General features: G+C 45.1%; 1 protein-coding gene across 1 annotated transcript in view; it reads left to right on the top strand.

Moving 5' to 3' along the window:
- palm3 (paralemmin 3) overlaps positions 1 to 15,591 on the top strand; it is a 30,820-nt gene extending 15,229 nt beyond the window's left edge. The window contains exons 3-9 of the mRNA XM_056585336.1: positions 1,839 to 1,891; positions 2,741 to 2,821; positions 5,198 to 5,337; positions 5,605 to 5,674; positions 6,984 to 7,014; positions 7,543 to 7,581; positions 9,386 to 15,591. Coding sequence (XP_056441311.1) covers positions 1,839 to 1,891; positions 2,741 to 2,821; positions 5,198 to 5,337; positions 5,605 to 5,674; positions 6,984 to 7,014; positions 7,543 to 7,581; positions 9,386 to 10,509 — 1,538 coding nt within the window. The 3' untranslated portion in view covers positions 10,510 to 15,591. The remainder of the gene's footprint in view (positions 1 to 1,838; positions 1,892 to 2,740; positions 2,822 to 5,197; positions 5,338 to 5,604; positions 5,675 to 6,983; positions 7,015 to 7,542; positions 7,582 to 9,385) is intronic.
- The last annotated feature ends 594 nt before the right edge of the window (positions 15,592 to 16,185 follow it).

The raw sequence follows: 16,185 nt of genomic DNA, 5'->3' as shown, positions 1-16,185 counted from the left end.
GATCAGTAACAGCATGTAGGAAATGAGTAGAGGGACAGCAGAGGGACTGGCCAGGCATAGTGAACCATTGCTTGGGAAAACTGAACACCAACCAGTGTGGAGTGAATGAAATGTGGTTGCTGTTGCAACACGCTCTCCAGGCCTGTCCTGGGAGGCAGCAGATGTTGGAAATTAGCTGGTGTTTACGTTTTTTTTACCAGAGTCAGTGAGCTATGCATGGCCCAGGATCCTACACAATACTATTCCATCTCTTGTTTTGTGAATGTTTTCATACATCGTATTTCAGTAAATGGCTTAAAATGTCGGAGAACCTGCTGTTTCAGCTGAAAAAAAAAAGTTCTCGGAAGGAGGTGGGCATGTTGTGACCCACGGCAACTACTTTGTGTTACTGTCTTAGTACCATCGTTGTATATGTTCTGTGTTGTATATGAAATGTGCCCCACAACATGGCGTTATACGAAATGTAACCCTCACTCGGACACGGAAATAAAACGAGCTCAGCACATCCACACACACCGTGGCGTTGTACTATAATTTTCCGAGAACCTTAACCCTCTCTTGGACACCACACTCAGCCACTGCCCAGGTAGGTCTCCACACATCCACACACAATGTGTTCCCCATTGTGTAGTCGAGCACACGTTCAGTTCATTTTAGTAACTTACAAAATGATGTAGATTACTATGTTCAGGGCCATATAAGGCATATTACCATATTTAAAGTTTTAGGTAAAATTGCTCTTTAAAATTGTAATTCTATATATTATAATTACATAAATTAGTGTCTTGTACATGGGTGGTCCACATGGAGTCCCTGACTTGTCATTACTGACAAAACTGTTTCTTCATCCTCTCATCCATTTTAGTTCTTCTACATATTTAAAAGGGTGTGTGTGTGTGTGTGTGTGTGTGTGTGTGTGTGTGTGTGTGTGTGTGTGTGTGTGTGTGTGTGTGTGTGTGTGTGTTCAAGTAACTCAGCCCCCACAGAAGTCTCTCAGGGGGGTGTTTCTGTACTAAACACTGTAAAAACACTTCAAGGAAAGGAGACCTTATTTGCCTCTGACGCCCTCCTATTCTGTCCATCTTTCTGTCTTCTTCTTTCCCACCTCCAATAATGTTTCGTTCCTTTTCTACCACACTTTCTCTTTCACTTCTTCACCCTCTCTCTGTCTCTGTCTTCATGTTATTACAACTTTATTCTCTCATGTTGTATCATGCAGAGTTTGAATGTTGATCCATTTAATGTCGGCCGCAGGCTTGACTAAAGATCTCGTAATGCACAAACATACATTGGCTGGGGAGAGCCCATGGCAACGGCAACGCCATGATGCCTCAAACAAAAGGGAAGAAGAGTGTTTCTGCTAGACAAGGACTGTCTAAGATGGTCTATCAAACACACCTCAGCTGCTGAAATGAATCGCTCCGGGGCTGGACAGAGGCGTTTCTAAGGAGACCGTGAAACTAAACAGGGGTTTTGATACAATCCCATTGATAACAAATCCATTTTGCTGACTTGCATTCAAATAATTCTAGGAATCATTGTCTGCTAACCATGAAAAGCATGAATAGTTTCTGTTAAAATAATCAGCAAAGTTAAACTGTTTACGGGTTTGTCCCTAGTAGGTATCCAAACATTGAGATGGGTAAACAGTAATCGAAAGTCTGCCCCAGACTAACAAATATTGAAGTCTTCGGCAATACAGAGGCATATAATGCAACTTCCAGATAGCCACTCAGATTTAACACTGCTCTGTCACAGAGGTGGCTGTCAGCAAACGATTCCAATTGTAGGATTTGATGGTGTTTCACCTTTCACCGTGTGTTGCTGCTGTGTTACAGGTGCCAAGATGGATGAGACGGAGAAGTACCAGCAGAGACTGCAGGCTATCGCTGTGAGTGTGTACACACACACACACACACACACACACACACACACACACACACACACACACACACACACACACACACACACACACACACACAGAGACACACACACAGAGAGACACACACACAGAGAGACACAGACAGACAAGAGTGTGCTCCTTGGCCCCTGAATAATTGAAGCAGGCTACTGTGTATGGCGCCAGGTCCACCCTGATCCCGTGGTAAAACGACACCAACTGGCTGCCATGGAGACGGTTGGCGTCTTTGTGACAATAGTAGAGTACTATAGGCTAGAGCCCCCTATTTAACACTGCCAACCCTCTGCTCTAGGCCTCTTCCTCACTCTGTTGGTGCCTCTCTGTTCCTACTTCCCTATTATGTCTCCATTATGTTCTTCCTGTATCACTTTTTTGTTATTTTATTCACTCATTTTTTCCATCTTATTCTGCCATCTGTGCAGTCGAACAACTGAATTTCGGTTTAATCCCTCTCGTGTCCCAGTTCGGATGTGTTGATGTTTGTCAAGGCTCTGTATCACCACAACCTCCTCTTTGTAGGACTACTGTCACCTTTAGCTATAGCACAATGCTGCATTATACTTTGTGCTAATCTCATGTAGTACGCCTCATTGTCTTGGTAGCTGTTTACCTCTCCATGTCACACTAAAGTGCTTCTTTCCTTCTCTTTCTCTCTCTTTCACTTTTTTCTGCTGTGTTCCTGTCCATTTTTCTCATTCTGTGAATTTCTCTTGCTCTCCATCTGGCTGACTTTCTCCCATAATGTTCCTTGCCACCTCTCACTCTGTCTTTCTGTCTGTCCCAACCCGTCTTTTGTCCCCCTCCGTCTCTGGGTCTCAGGAGAAGCGTCGCATGCAGGAGGAGCAGGAGCAGGCGAAGAGAGACATGGAGGACGAGAGACTGCGCTTACAGCAGCTAAAGGTAACACACATGCACATATACATACATATACAATAATTCACAAACGTATGTATGTATACACGCACACACCCCATGCCCCCTCTGAAGTTTTTTCTTGTGGGAATGAAATGTATCCATTGCTCTATAATAATAATAATAATAATAATAATAAATGAAATTTATATCTCGCTTAATATGGTACTCTAAGACGCTTTACATATTGCCATCAAGTTCTATCACGCCACTTGTCAGTGGAAGGTTCACACACACAGAGAAATGCAGACATGGTCAGACACTATGCATGGTCAGACACTATGCATGGTCAGACACTATGCATGGCCAGACACTATGCATGGATCGACCTTAGGCATAGGCCGACACTATGGGATACAATTTCAAGCATGCTTGGTTTCCCAGCAAAAAGGGGCAGAATTGCCAATCTCTCTAACTCTCTCTGCCTGCCTCTCTCTCACTCTTTCTGCCTCTCTCACCGACAGATACCAATATTTCACTCAAACAAATTCTGCTGCAGCTGCTGTCCAGCCTGTTGGCAAGAGCATCCCTTCTATTTCTCACACACACACACACACACACACACACACACACACACACACACACACACACACACACATCTATTCACACCCTTCCGCATGTCCTGGTTTCCCCATTTGAGGCCCCTGGACCAGGCAGGACTGTGAGGGTGTTTACAACACGCTCCAGGCTAAAACCACACCAATCTATTGTTTTAACACCAATTCCAACTTACTGTCTGTGTTTTAATGTATTTGTAGAGGAAACATTTGCACCGGAAGAAAATATCGGACATTTTATTTTATGAGTTTAGGAATACTCAGATTCTATTTATACTTTCAGATAGAGAGAGAGAGAGACCCCAAAGGCCTTGGAGGGGGGGGGGGGGGACAGAACTCTGCTTGTTCTTTCCAGAAGGAATCAGCACAGAGGAGGGTTTGTGACTCTTTTAGCCCCCTGAGCAGGTAGTGCTGCCAACACTTCAGCAAACATTGAGGTGATGGAACGGCGTACGTTAAAAACAATGAATAAAAAAACACATCAAACGATTTCTAGTTCAGCAAGCAGGGTCAGGGTTAGTTAGCATTGTCCTAGAAGAACAGCAAAGTGGAGGCCCCACTCAGTTCGCAGTTGGAGCTGACAGATTAGATGAGACGTTTTAAACCACATGCTACATCATTTACCTGTGATTCATAGTAACACTAATCATGTTTACATTTTTTGTTTTATAGACCACAGTAGTATCAATGGTTCAATCAATGATTCAATTAGTAATTTATTAGATACATTTATTAATTTATTAATTATGATAATAAACGACGAGTCTACAATAATATGTGGCATTACATGAGACACAGGCTAGTGTTTTGATGCGCGTATGCAATGAGCTCTGGCGGTCTCTGATCTTAAAAACGGTGTGGACCTTGCAGGACATAACCACTGTTCCCAGGCTTCCTCCCAGAGCGGGAGGGGGAGGGGGGGGGGGTTGTATAGACAGCCATTTAGGAAAGGGAAACGTCTTTCAATTTGGAGGGAGAGGAGAAGATAATGTTAACAGCAATGTTAGGGAAATGGGGCAGACTTCCTTTAAATTAGTGTTTTGAGTGAGCGTGGGTCTTTGTGGTAGGTTAGAGTGCATAGTTTCTGTGGTCGGGACTGACGTCAGCACACGTTTGTGTGTTTGTAGGAATGTGTGTGTGACGTGAGTCTTTCCTTGCAACAGTGAGTTCAAAAGTGATGAGAGAAAAGAGTGTGTGTGTGTGTGTGTGTGTGTGTGTGTGTGTGTGTGTGTGTGTGTGTGTGTGTGTGTGTGTGTGTGTGTGTGTGTGTGTGTGTGTGTGTGTGTGTGTGTGTGTGTGTGTGTGTGCGCGGCGGTCTCCTCCCTATGAAAACATGAAAGCGGTAGCGCAGCTGGGTGGGCTCCAGGAGAGGTGAGGTATGTAGCAGCCACCCCGAGGTGGCTCCGCTTCCTCCGGTCAGGTCGGACTGGAGGAGAGGAAGGGCGGGGAAATCAGCGGGAAGAAGGGTTGGCGCGCACAGGGGCCCACTGAACGACGCACTTCAAAGAACACGTGTTGTTACAAGTTTACCCCCCGTTACCTACCGCGTACCCCTGCTGGGAGGACAGCCGTCTGCCTTCACACATCTGTCATCCTCTACAGGTCTCTACTGCTCTCTCTCACTCTATCGCTCTCTGCCTCTGAAACGCTCAGGCTCTGTGTATCTGTTTATTATTTATGCAGCTGCTCAGCTAATGGTGTGTTATTCATGGCATGTTAAGGATTGTCACGTATCCAAAAATAATTAGATTTTGGTTTTGTTTAATCTAACCTGCGTGGGTGTGCGTGTGCGTGCCTTCTCTTTCAGCGGAAGTCCCTGCGGGACCAATGGCTGATGGAGGGTCCTCCCTCCTCACCCACCACCCCCACCTCACCATCCACCAAGGACAGCCCCCACTCCCCCCTCTGGGGCCCCCACACCCCGGAGACCGAGAAACGCATTGACGAGTACGATTTTATTACAGAAGCTCTTCATAAACATGATGTTTGTGACTACAGAATCCATTTTATAGCATCAGGGGAGCAGGCATGAAAGCCATTAAAAGCTTAGATAGTACCAGAGGTCATGTTCATTCCTCTGAAGAAGGAAACACTTGCACATTACACATAGGTCTCTACTGGGAACCACATGTACGTTGAATACACAGACTAACGCCGTATTCCCTGGTTGTGATACCTAGGGTCTAAACGTGTGTGTGTGTGTGTGTGTGTCAGGTTGCAGGAAGAGAGTCGGCGGCTGGCTAAAGGGGAGCTACTAGACGAGCAGACGGAGGATGGCAGAACGGTGAGAAGCTCACACACCCATCTGTACGCTGGACACAACCCCAACCAGCACGCCTTTGTTTCAGGGCCCGCGAGGTGAGATCCTCCACCCTGAATAATGCATGATCAGCCCCCGTGCTGCTCTGGCACCAGGACCTGTTTGGAGATCTGCTGCTTTATGAACTCTGACGGCTCAGTCACAGCAAGCGGCCAGCGGTGTGTGTACTCCACAGTGGCAGCCATTGCTGGAGCCATTTTCTAGCATTAACAAAGTGCTCTTCGTTTCTGAACAAAACCCCTGGCTTGTTGAGCTTCTACTCTAATCAACACAGGCTGTGACCAAGAGGAGGTCCTTTTTGGGGTCTTTGTGGGGTCTTCCTTTGTCTGGGAACATTTCGGAAGATACAGGTTATATCCGAACGGGAAGCAACAACTCTAAATATATCGGTGGGCTTGACAGCTTGTCAACAGCTCACTTCCTCTGTGATTCCTAACAGAGGCATGTGTGTTGCTTTGCTTCATCTGGTGCACCGGTCCCACACGTTTAACAGAATATACATGGGGGTCATGGCTTGAACTAAGCCCTAGACAGCTCCATGTATGTAGAGTAGAGCTACCGTGAACACTTAGTCATGATAGCTCTATACCACCCCCTAGTGGTGTGGCACAATTAACACCTTTTTGCCCCCTCGCAATATCGCATTGGTCAGCCTGTGACACACAATAGGCATTGTGATGCATCTAGGGCAGCTGTGTGTGTGTGTGTGTGTGTGTGTGTGTGTGTGTGTGTGTGTGTGTGTGTGTGTGTGTGTGTGTGTGTGTGTGTGTGTGTGTGTGTGTGTGTGTGTGTGTGTGTGTGTGTGTGTGTGTGTGTGTGTGTGTGTGTGTGTGTGTGTGATATAAGCCACAACAACATCCAACATTTTCAGCAGGGCATATATCGAGTTGATCTCCAGTTTCTGCCCTAATTTTTTTAGCGTTCTCTGCATTGTTATCCTCCAAAGGAGGATTTGAAGCCACCCTCAATCAAGCTACATATCCCACGCTCACATATCCCACGCTCACGCTCAGCCAGTGTGGATGGCTCTGGGTGAATGTTTAGCATGGGATGCTTCAGTGCGGCTGTTGACTGATCTACAAGGAGGGACAAGCACCCAACTATGAACTGTCTTAATCCTTTAGCCATACTTTAGGGGCAATAATATTGATATATTTTAAACTACAATTAAAGTTTCGACACATGCTTCGATACAGACAAGCCTAAGATGTGTAGCATTAACGTGTGCTGTAAGCATTATAACCCACTCCTCCCTCTTTTTCTCGTCGAATAGGATACTGTCAATGCAGCGGAAGCCACAGAAGGTAAGCTGAGGTGTTAACCATTCAAATGGCAACTTTTAAGAGTTTATCTCAAAATTAAATAAATTTGCTTAATATGTTTACAACTAAAAAAAACAGATCAAAATCTTTTTTATATCAAGGAATTGTTCCTGTATCAACCTCCATGCCTCTTGAGCTTTCTGAACAGTACTGATCAGAGGAATGGAGCCATATCTCATAAGCAATCTAACCTTGTTCTTCAACTCAATACATTTTAAACGCCACTATTCTCCCAGACCACCTGCCCCGACCATCGGTTCCGCCGTGCTAACGTTGGCCTTAATTAAAGGAGGGCATATTGATCACGTTTCATTTGTTTCATTTGCCGTGCCTTTCTCTCTGTGAGTAATGAAATGGGCGAGCAAACTGTGGTCACAGGAGTTGGAATGAAGTTTTTGGGCTCTGGTTGTTTTTGGCACGATACATGAACTCCAATAGACCAGGCCAATCAGTCTGTGGTGATGGGCGTCTGTTATATGCATCTTATACAAACTCTGTTTTTCATCACAGATGTTCTGCAGAACGGGCAGGAGAAACCCACACGATCAGGTGGGTTTAAGTTCCATTTTTTGATTTGACTCATTAACTTGTTTCTTCCTCTGCAAACCATACAGCCCCACACATGCATTAACACACACTCTGTCCAATTATCCCACGCCTAATTAATTCCCACTCTGTTTTAGCCTTGAAGTTCCTCCTCTTATCATGCTGGTCTTGCATGCGTTGGAAAACATTCTCAAACAAAAGCCGAAGGCTCTTCCGAAGAGATAAGCGTCATTGTATAGCTCAGTGGTTCCTCACCGTTGACTCGAGGTGTACCACGTAATTGTAATTAAGACCTTTGCGGACATCCTCGTATGCAAATGTTAAAATAGATAAATACACATGCAGTGGCTGCGCAAAGAGTGTCAACGCCCCTTTTATACACAATTGTTGCTGCCAGAAGGCCATGGCCAGTGGGAAACAATGGAAAGAAAGAGTCAGCCATGCTGCAGATGCAGATGTTTATTTGGTAAACACAAAATATCAATGGAAAGCTTATGATTGAATGCATAAAGCAACACATTCTTTAAATAAACAAGCCGAATTAAAGTATTTACTGAACAGCATTTATTTCAAAATTGTTCTATTTCAAGAACAAAATCAAATTTTCCACTAGGCGTAGCACAGGTTGAAAAAAAGCTGCCAGTCGTCTTTGAAAAGCTCCACTTTGAAACAATTCTCAGGCCTTGAAGGCTTGAGGCTTCAGACTTCTACATTACAATGCATAAAGACATGTGTGTAATTTGTTTCCCTAGATTAAGTTATATGGATCCGTGCTCTTTTAAATATTTAATAATAAGAAGTGTATCTAGAAGGAATCAGCCTGTGTGAGTGATGGTATCCCTTTATCAGGGTGTACGTTACCGGCTTATGCAAGTTCTAATATCTTTGATTGATACAAAGGGCATGTATAAACATTTCAGCAGTGTTCATAATTAGTTTGTGCAAATTTGTGTGAAGATTTCTCCTCGTTTGCTGAGAGGATTCTGCAGGAACAATTTGCATTTTTTCCTTGATGCCACTGAAGTGCGCCTCCTCTTCTTCTTTTACACACATTTCCTTCTCCTGATGCATTCTGTCCCCCTGAACCTTTCTCTTTTCTTCTTGAACGTTGAACTTTTCTCTCCTGCTGACTTAGCGTCCTGGTAAGCGCCTTACCTCCTCCATCATTAATATTACCATTGGTCAGTGTTGTCAATGCTGAAGGTCACAGTCACAAATAAAACACATGTATTGCAATACAGCAATTACCAATTTCACCATGCCACAAATACACTCTACAACCTGTAAGGAAACCTAAGTGAGTCAATGATATAAGTAAGGAATAATCATAGAGAGGCCGGGCAATAAACAGTTTGATATGCCCGGCTCGTGGAAGGTTAACGCCCTCGACTTCGTCTCGGGCGGTAACCTTCCACGAGCCGGGCATATAAAACTGTTTATTGCCCTGCCTTGAGGTGATTATTCAGTTTATTCTACTTCGCGCCGGCCAACATAATAAAACAATTCAAATACTTTAATAATTAGCCTTTTTCTTATTCGTATCGCATGCTTATTAAATGTATACTCTGTTTAAGTTCATCTCCCTCGAAAAGTAGTTCCCTTTAGAACTACGGTAAATAACGTTAGCGTATTGATCTACTGTGCTCAGTCAGCAGCAAGTAGAACCGACAAGTCAGCGGGCAATATGCCGGATTATGGCACCCCTCCCAGCCAATCAAAATCGAGCATTCTTAAATGAAGTAGAATAAAGTGATAAATAAAGTGAGTTACAATGTCAGCAATTCCTTTTTTGTCTGTACTTCTACAGATGCAATAGAAGACGAAGTGACAAAGAGCCTCTCCTCATTACTGGATGAAACAGAGGCGGTCCTGACCAATGGCAGCACTGGGGAAGCAGTGCAGACCAATCCTAGCCCTTTTGAAATAAACACTTCCACCTCCGGCCCCACAGAGCCAGCTGTGGTCTCCGACGGCAACACTGCACCAGCGTCAGTCACCTCCGGCACCACAGAGCCAGCGGTGGTCTCCGATGGCTCCCTCGCCACAGCGCTACTGGGCTATGTCCACACAGAGCCGGGTCTGGCCTCAGCCGGGAGGGGGGTCGACGATGAGGACGAGGACATCCTGGTGATGCGAGCGGAGCGGGTCATCGTCCTAACGGATGAAGATGTACCACCTCAGGACCAAGAGGAGGAGGAGGAGGAGGAGGAGCATCAGCAGGAGGAGGTGAAGCAGGAGGAGTCAGTCCCGCTGGACGCAGCACAGGGAGGGGCTGAAGGAGAGACTATGGCGCAGGTGGAAGCAGCGCCGTTGGATACCTCTGCCGTCATTCCTCACGGGGAACAGTGTGAGAGGAGTGAGGGGCTGGTCACGGTCACTGCAGAGGCGGGTGACTCCTCAGCGGACACACAGATGACGGGAGGCGCAATTTCAAATAACGAAGAAGGAAGAGGAGTGGCCGACGATGCATCCATCGCACCCAACTCTGATCCATCCCTGCAGTCCCCAGCCGGCGCTCCAGATGACCCCGCTGTGGCCTCCGTGCCAACCTACTCCCAGGGCCCGGCCTCCCCACGGCTGGGGCCAGGGGGAGAGACTGGGACAGAGGCTGAGGCCCCTGCAGCAGCTCCAGTGGACGGAGCCTCAGAGCTGGCCACTCCGGCCAAGCCTCCGACACCGCTTGCGAGCCACTTCCAGGATGTACCGCTGTCGGCGCCGCAGGGGACCGGGGCCCAGCCTGGGGAGCAGGACCCCCTGCTGGGCAAGGCCAAAGCCCCCCAGATGAAGGCAGGGGGCTCCTCGTTTGTGGAGGCCCGCAGAGGCCCATCCTCCAATGCGGAAGCACACGCCCCTGCCTCGACCAATAGCTGTGGAGCGGAGGAGGGAGTGTCCCCCAAGCACAAAACCTGCCAGTGTTGCTCGGTCATGTGATCATCTCTTCTTACTTTGCATTGGCTGTCGGCCATACCCACACTGCTTATTTTTTAATTTTTAACCAACACAAACCTTGATTTTCTTCCTATTCCCGGGACAGAAACGTTACTTTAGGTCCACAACAATGACCACCAGAACCCATGTTTCCATACAGCCGTGAACGTGTCCTTTTACCCACTCCAGCACACTGTGAAACGTTGTGGCGTACTGTGGATGTCTGGGAAGTTGGTCTCTATGTGCCTCTCCATGCTATCACCAGAAACTTAACATTATTTTCCCCCACCAAACACAGCACATTTTTCACACAGTTGATGGTTACCTGGCCTTATTGGTTGTAATCAAACTGTTCAAATAGACTTGACTGACATAAATAAACCAACACATGTCTACGCATAGTAGGAGATGATTTTAAGCCCCAATTACTGACATAACAGGGACCAAAGATATGTATGATGTGCAATTGCTTTCGCTATAATGAATCATGTAGTATTAATTATTTGTAACACTATATGGTCTGGTGATGCTGGAATATGTACTATGCAGTGGCAGCTGTTCATGAGATAAAATATTTTATAGATATTTCTTTTTTATATCCAACTTAAGGCCCTAATCATATGTATTCAGATTTGTTTTTGTTTTTTCCGTAAAAGACATCAAAAAGGGACGTTGTCACTCCCAAAATGAATTGGAGGAAATGCTATCCTTCATTTATGGAGATTTTTTTTTCTCTTTTCGGCACTTTTAAAAAAGGAGGTTATTTAGCGAAGTGCTGTAGGTGAATCCACTGTGTACCAGGCGTTACTTTAATGAGTTCTTCCAGGGTTTGACTCCAGCTATCTACATGTATTAATACTCCAGCTATCTACATGTATTAATATTTCTGAGGGTGAACGTGGCTTGGCTGTGTACAGAGATCTGCTTTGTTTTGAACCCGTCAGTTTGGAAATGTGCAACTTGGTTTAATTATTAAACTGACTGTTTGATTTAAAAAAGAAAAAAAATCTCCATGTTCATCAAACCCTTGGCTCTTTAAACAGGGAAACTACAGTATTGCCCCATGGGAGTCCTTTAATCAAACACATGTTTTCATATTTTCAATGAAATGTTGAAGCTCAAGGAGGCAGTAATTATATTGTATTATAATAAAAGGTCCAATAAACCCTTACCTTGTTATCGATACGGTTAACATGAAGAAATTGACACAGAAACACTAATCCAGCAGATCGGATAATCGAGTGATCAGTGTTGTATATAACGGTTTGACTGAAGTGATTTTTCCTCTGAACAACTAGAACAGCTGTGGGTCACACTCGATGGATATGAATAACATTAGGTGTGACGGTGGATCGCTTTCAGATATTTCTTACTCGGGTCCAAAAACGTCCAATGCTTTGAAAATAAATTGGAAAAGACACGAGGCTTATACTTTGTATTAGTATATGCTACACATGAACCACCTAAAATGGCTAATTTGATTGGTTCGCTATCCAAGTATATTGGGCAATCCCATGATTGATGGTGTGATTCAGATGCCTCGGACACCAGCCTTCCGAGTTGCCCTATTGATGTAATTTCTTGTCTCGTAACATTTATACCATTCCTGTTCGTCTTTGTGATTGTGTCATGAAATTGGCTAGTCGTTTTTTATTGTTACATTAACCACTTTAGCGAACCAACTCGAAAACAAATAACACAACTTTACATTGTGTTGCACTTACAGCAAGACCGTTTAATGCATAAATTGGTGACCGGAATAATTGGTGACCGGGAATAGCCTATTCCCCACTATTCTCTTCGCCATAATAGTTAATTATGGTATGAACAGTCAGTCAATTATCACATACCCTATGTAGTGAGGGAGAGAGCTATTGATACCATGAGATCCTTGACAGGAATCCACAGCTTTTCAAACTATCTGACATTTCAAAATGTGGGACTCCACCAGGACGAATTCCTGGTGGAGTCCCACATATTGTTTGTACAGTTGTGAAAGGGCCCGGCTTCTGCGCTATGTAACCAGGATCAAGTCATTCCTAGTGGCAGTTCTCAACAACCAAATGATACCTCTTAAATATATACAATATATACTCTAAAAGTCTCAATCTTAAAACTTTGAAGACGCATGATTCTCCTGTGTTCCATTCTACTCGGCTCACTGGCTCTGAGCCAATCAACGACTTCCCTTTGTGATGACCTCATCAAGCCCTTGCAGCAGATGCCAACCGATCACTTGGAGGGGAGATGGTCCATGGTGGCCGGCAGCCACAACGACCAAGCCTCCGAGGAGTCCCTCTAGCAACCAGATGGCATCGCTGTGTTCTACCGCAACTCCAACCAGACCACCAACAACTCTTACACACAGATCAACCGCTTCGGAGCTGGCTGCACTAACACCTATAAAGAAGCATCCATAAAGTAGCATGCCATGGGACCTTTAAGTATAGAAGAGGAAAAGACATGGAGCTCCAAGATACACTGTCCAAAGCACAGCTATCCAAGAACACACCAGTGATGGATGGCTTAGAGTGCATCTCCATGCAGAACTTTGTCTCGGTCAGTGATCAGAAATACAGAACTACAAGTATGCACCAAAGAAGAGCTCAGCCGTCTCAAACAGGTTATTCAGTGTGGCTGGCCAGAGCACAGACGTGAGGTGCCCGTTCAGATTCAGCCATATTGGGACTCAAGAAGCCAGCTTGCGTTGTCCGATGGACTCATCTTCAAAGGACTGCGAGTGTCCCCCACTCCAATTACAGAGAGTGAGAAGCAAACAGCGAGCTTGAGAGCCCCCCTACTGGCCAGGTATGAGGGCACAAATTGAAGAAGTAGTCAGAAACTGCAGTTTCTGTGCAGATTTTCAGAATAAACTGCCCAGACGACCACTCAAACCATCAGAAACACCCGAACTTCCCTTTGAGATGGTAGCATCAGACCTCTTTGAATTCGAAGGGAAGCAGGGCATACTGCTAGTGGACTACTACTCAAAGTTCATTGAAGTGGAAAGATGGAGAGACACACGCAGTCGCACTGTCATAGATACACTTAAAGCGCAGTTCGGCAGGCACGGCATCCCTGTCCTGAGTTTAATCACTTTTGCAAGAGTTACTGCATCCCACACGTCAGGTCTTCCCAACACACGCCACCCTCAAACTGTGAAATTGTGAAGAGGCTCTGGCACAAGGCAACAGACAAACATCTTTCAATACTGGATTACAGGACTACTCCCCTTGAGTTAGTAGGCCTTTCACCAGCTCAAATGCTCATGGGAAGGAGGCCAACAACCTATGACCCACTGAAAGTCAAGCGTCTGCTATATTTCTAAGGACAATCAAAAGTACTATCATGAACGCAAGAGAGCAGGCAAACCTTGTGTTGCTCTCAAGCCTGGGGATGAGGTCAGAATGCAGCCTTATCCTGGTAGCCACACATGGTCACCAGCGGTTGTGGTCAGACAGCACAGTGCTCCGCAATCCTATATTGTGAACAGTGGAGTACCATCGCAACAGTCGACATCTTCGTACAAGCGCTCCAGCCGCCAACTGTCCACACCACTGGATACGTGATGAGGTATGGACTGAGCCACCAGAGCAGACAGCTGAAAAGGAACAGCTGTCTACTACCCCATCTGAACAGCCTCTCTTGCCTCCCAGAGAACCCTTGAGTCATGCTCAGACCCGGGCAGGTGAACTGTACATCACCAGGCGAGGCAGAGCTGTCAAGCCACCCGAAAGACTGACTTTATGAGTTGTGTGCATGAAGTTAGTGAGGGACAAGGTGTGGTAAAGACACCTATGGAAGTGAAGTACTGGTAACCTCTCCTTCCAAGTTAGTGTGATCAAAAGTTAAAGTTAAAAGTATTAACCTTCAAGTTAGTTTGATCAAATGTTAAAGTTAAAAGTATTAACTGTTTGCTATTTTGTTTACTTAAGTCACTGAACTGCAAAATAGATGTCAAGGTTAATTGGACATAAAGTCAGGACTTTAAGCTGCTAAATTTTTTTTTGAGTTATTCCTAGGTACTTGCCTTTTCTTTGATAAGAAGGGAGATGTTATGTATTCAGTTTGATTCACTCCTATGGCTACGGTCTGTTCTGTCTTCATGCATTACCCGTAGTGCTGTTGGTACGCATGCACAGTTCAATAAAGCTACAGTTGGCTCCAAGGCTAAAGTGTATATGTTGACCGGAATATCTTACAGCTATAATAAATCATGTAGTATTAATGATCTGCAACACTATATGGCCTGATGAAGCTGGAATATGTACTATGCAGTTGCAGTTGTTTCCTGATCTAAAATATTTATTTTTATATATCCAACTAAAGGCCCTAATCATTTTTATTTAATCTCAGATCTTTTTGTTTTTCCCGTAAAAGCCTCCAAAATGGGACGTTGTCACTCCAAAGATGTATCCACTGTGTACCGGGCATTACTTTAATGAGCTTCCAGGGTTTGACTCCAGCTATCTCTATGTATTAATATTTCTGCAAGTGAACGTGGCTTGGATGTGTACAAAGATCTGCTTTGTTTTGAACCTGTCTGTTTGGAAATGTGCAACATGGTTTAATTATTAAACTGTAAACAGGGAAATGAAAGGATTGCCACATGGGAGTCCGTTCATCAAACACATGTTATCATATTTTCAATGAAATGTCAAAGCTCAAGGAGGTACTAATTATTAAAAGTTCCCATAAACAACTTATTATCTATACGGTTAATACGAATAACTTGACACAGAAACAAAAATCCAGCAGATGGGATAATCAAATGATCTGTGTTGTATGAAAAGAATTAACTGAAGTGATTTTTCTTTGAACAACTAGAACAGCAATGGGTCACACTTGGTGGATATGAAGAACATGAAGTAAGTGTGACGGTGGACCGCTTTCAGATGTTTCTTCCTGAAGTCCAAAAACTTCCAATGCTATGAAAATAAATGAGTAAAGAAAAGAGGGGCTTATTTTTTTTTGCGGCACAGCACAACCCCATGGAATGAGGGAGAGAGCTATTGATACCCTGAAATCCTTGTCAGGAATCCACAGCTTTTCAAACTTTCTCACATTTCACAATGTGGGACTCCACCAGGACGAATTCCTGGTCATCCTCTTGTTTGTACTGTTGTGAAAGGGCCTGGCTAACTGCCCTCTGGGCTATATAACCAGGCTCAAGTCATTCCTAGTGTCAGTTCTCAACAACCAAATGTAACCTCTTAAATATATACAAAAGATACTCTAAAAGTCTCAATCTTAAAACTTTAAAGACAAACATGATTCTCCTGTGTTCCATTCTACTCGGCTCCCTGGCTCTGAGCCAATCAACGACTTCCCTCTGTGATGACCTCATCAAGCCCTTGGAGCAGATGCCAACCGATCACTTGGAGGGTAGATGGGCCATGGTGGCCGGCAGCCTGAGCCACCAAGCCTCCCTGGAGTCCCTCAAGCATCGTGACGGCATCACTGTGTTCTTCCGCAACTCAAACCAGACCACCAACACCTCTTACACCCAGATCAACCGCTTCGGAGCTGACTGCCAGCGCCGGAGCTACCAGCTGTCCAGGGACGGCAGCGCCTTCACCTTCCTGGCGGACGGCGACCGTTTCAACCTCACAGGGTTCTTCCTCCGCACCTCCTGCCCAGACTGCCTGGTGATGCGCTGGGACGTGGAGTCGACGAGGA

The sequence above is a fragment of the Gadus chalcogrammus genome, chromosome 3 (genome assembly GCF_026213295.1).
Source record: "Gadus chalcogrammus isolate NIFS_2021 chromosome 3, NIFS_Gcha_1.0, whole genome shotgun sequence".
Taxonomy (NCBI): domain Eukaryota; kingdom Metazoa; phylum Chordata; class Actinopteri; order Gadiformes; family Gadidae; genus Gadus; species Gadus chalcogrammus.
The sequence above is the reverse complement of the archived record's forward strand: the minus strand, read 5'-3'. Positions and strand labels throughout refer to the sequence as shown.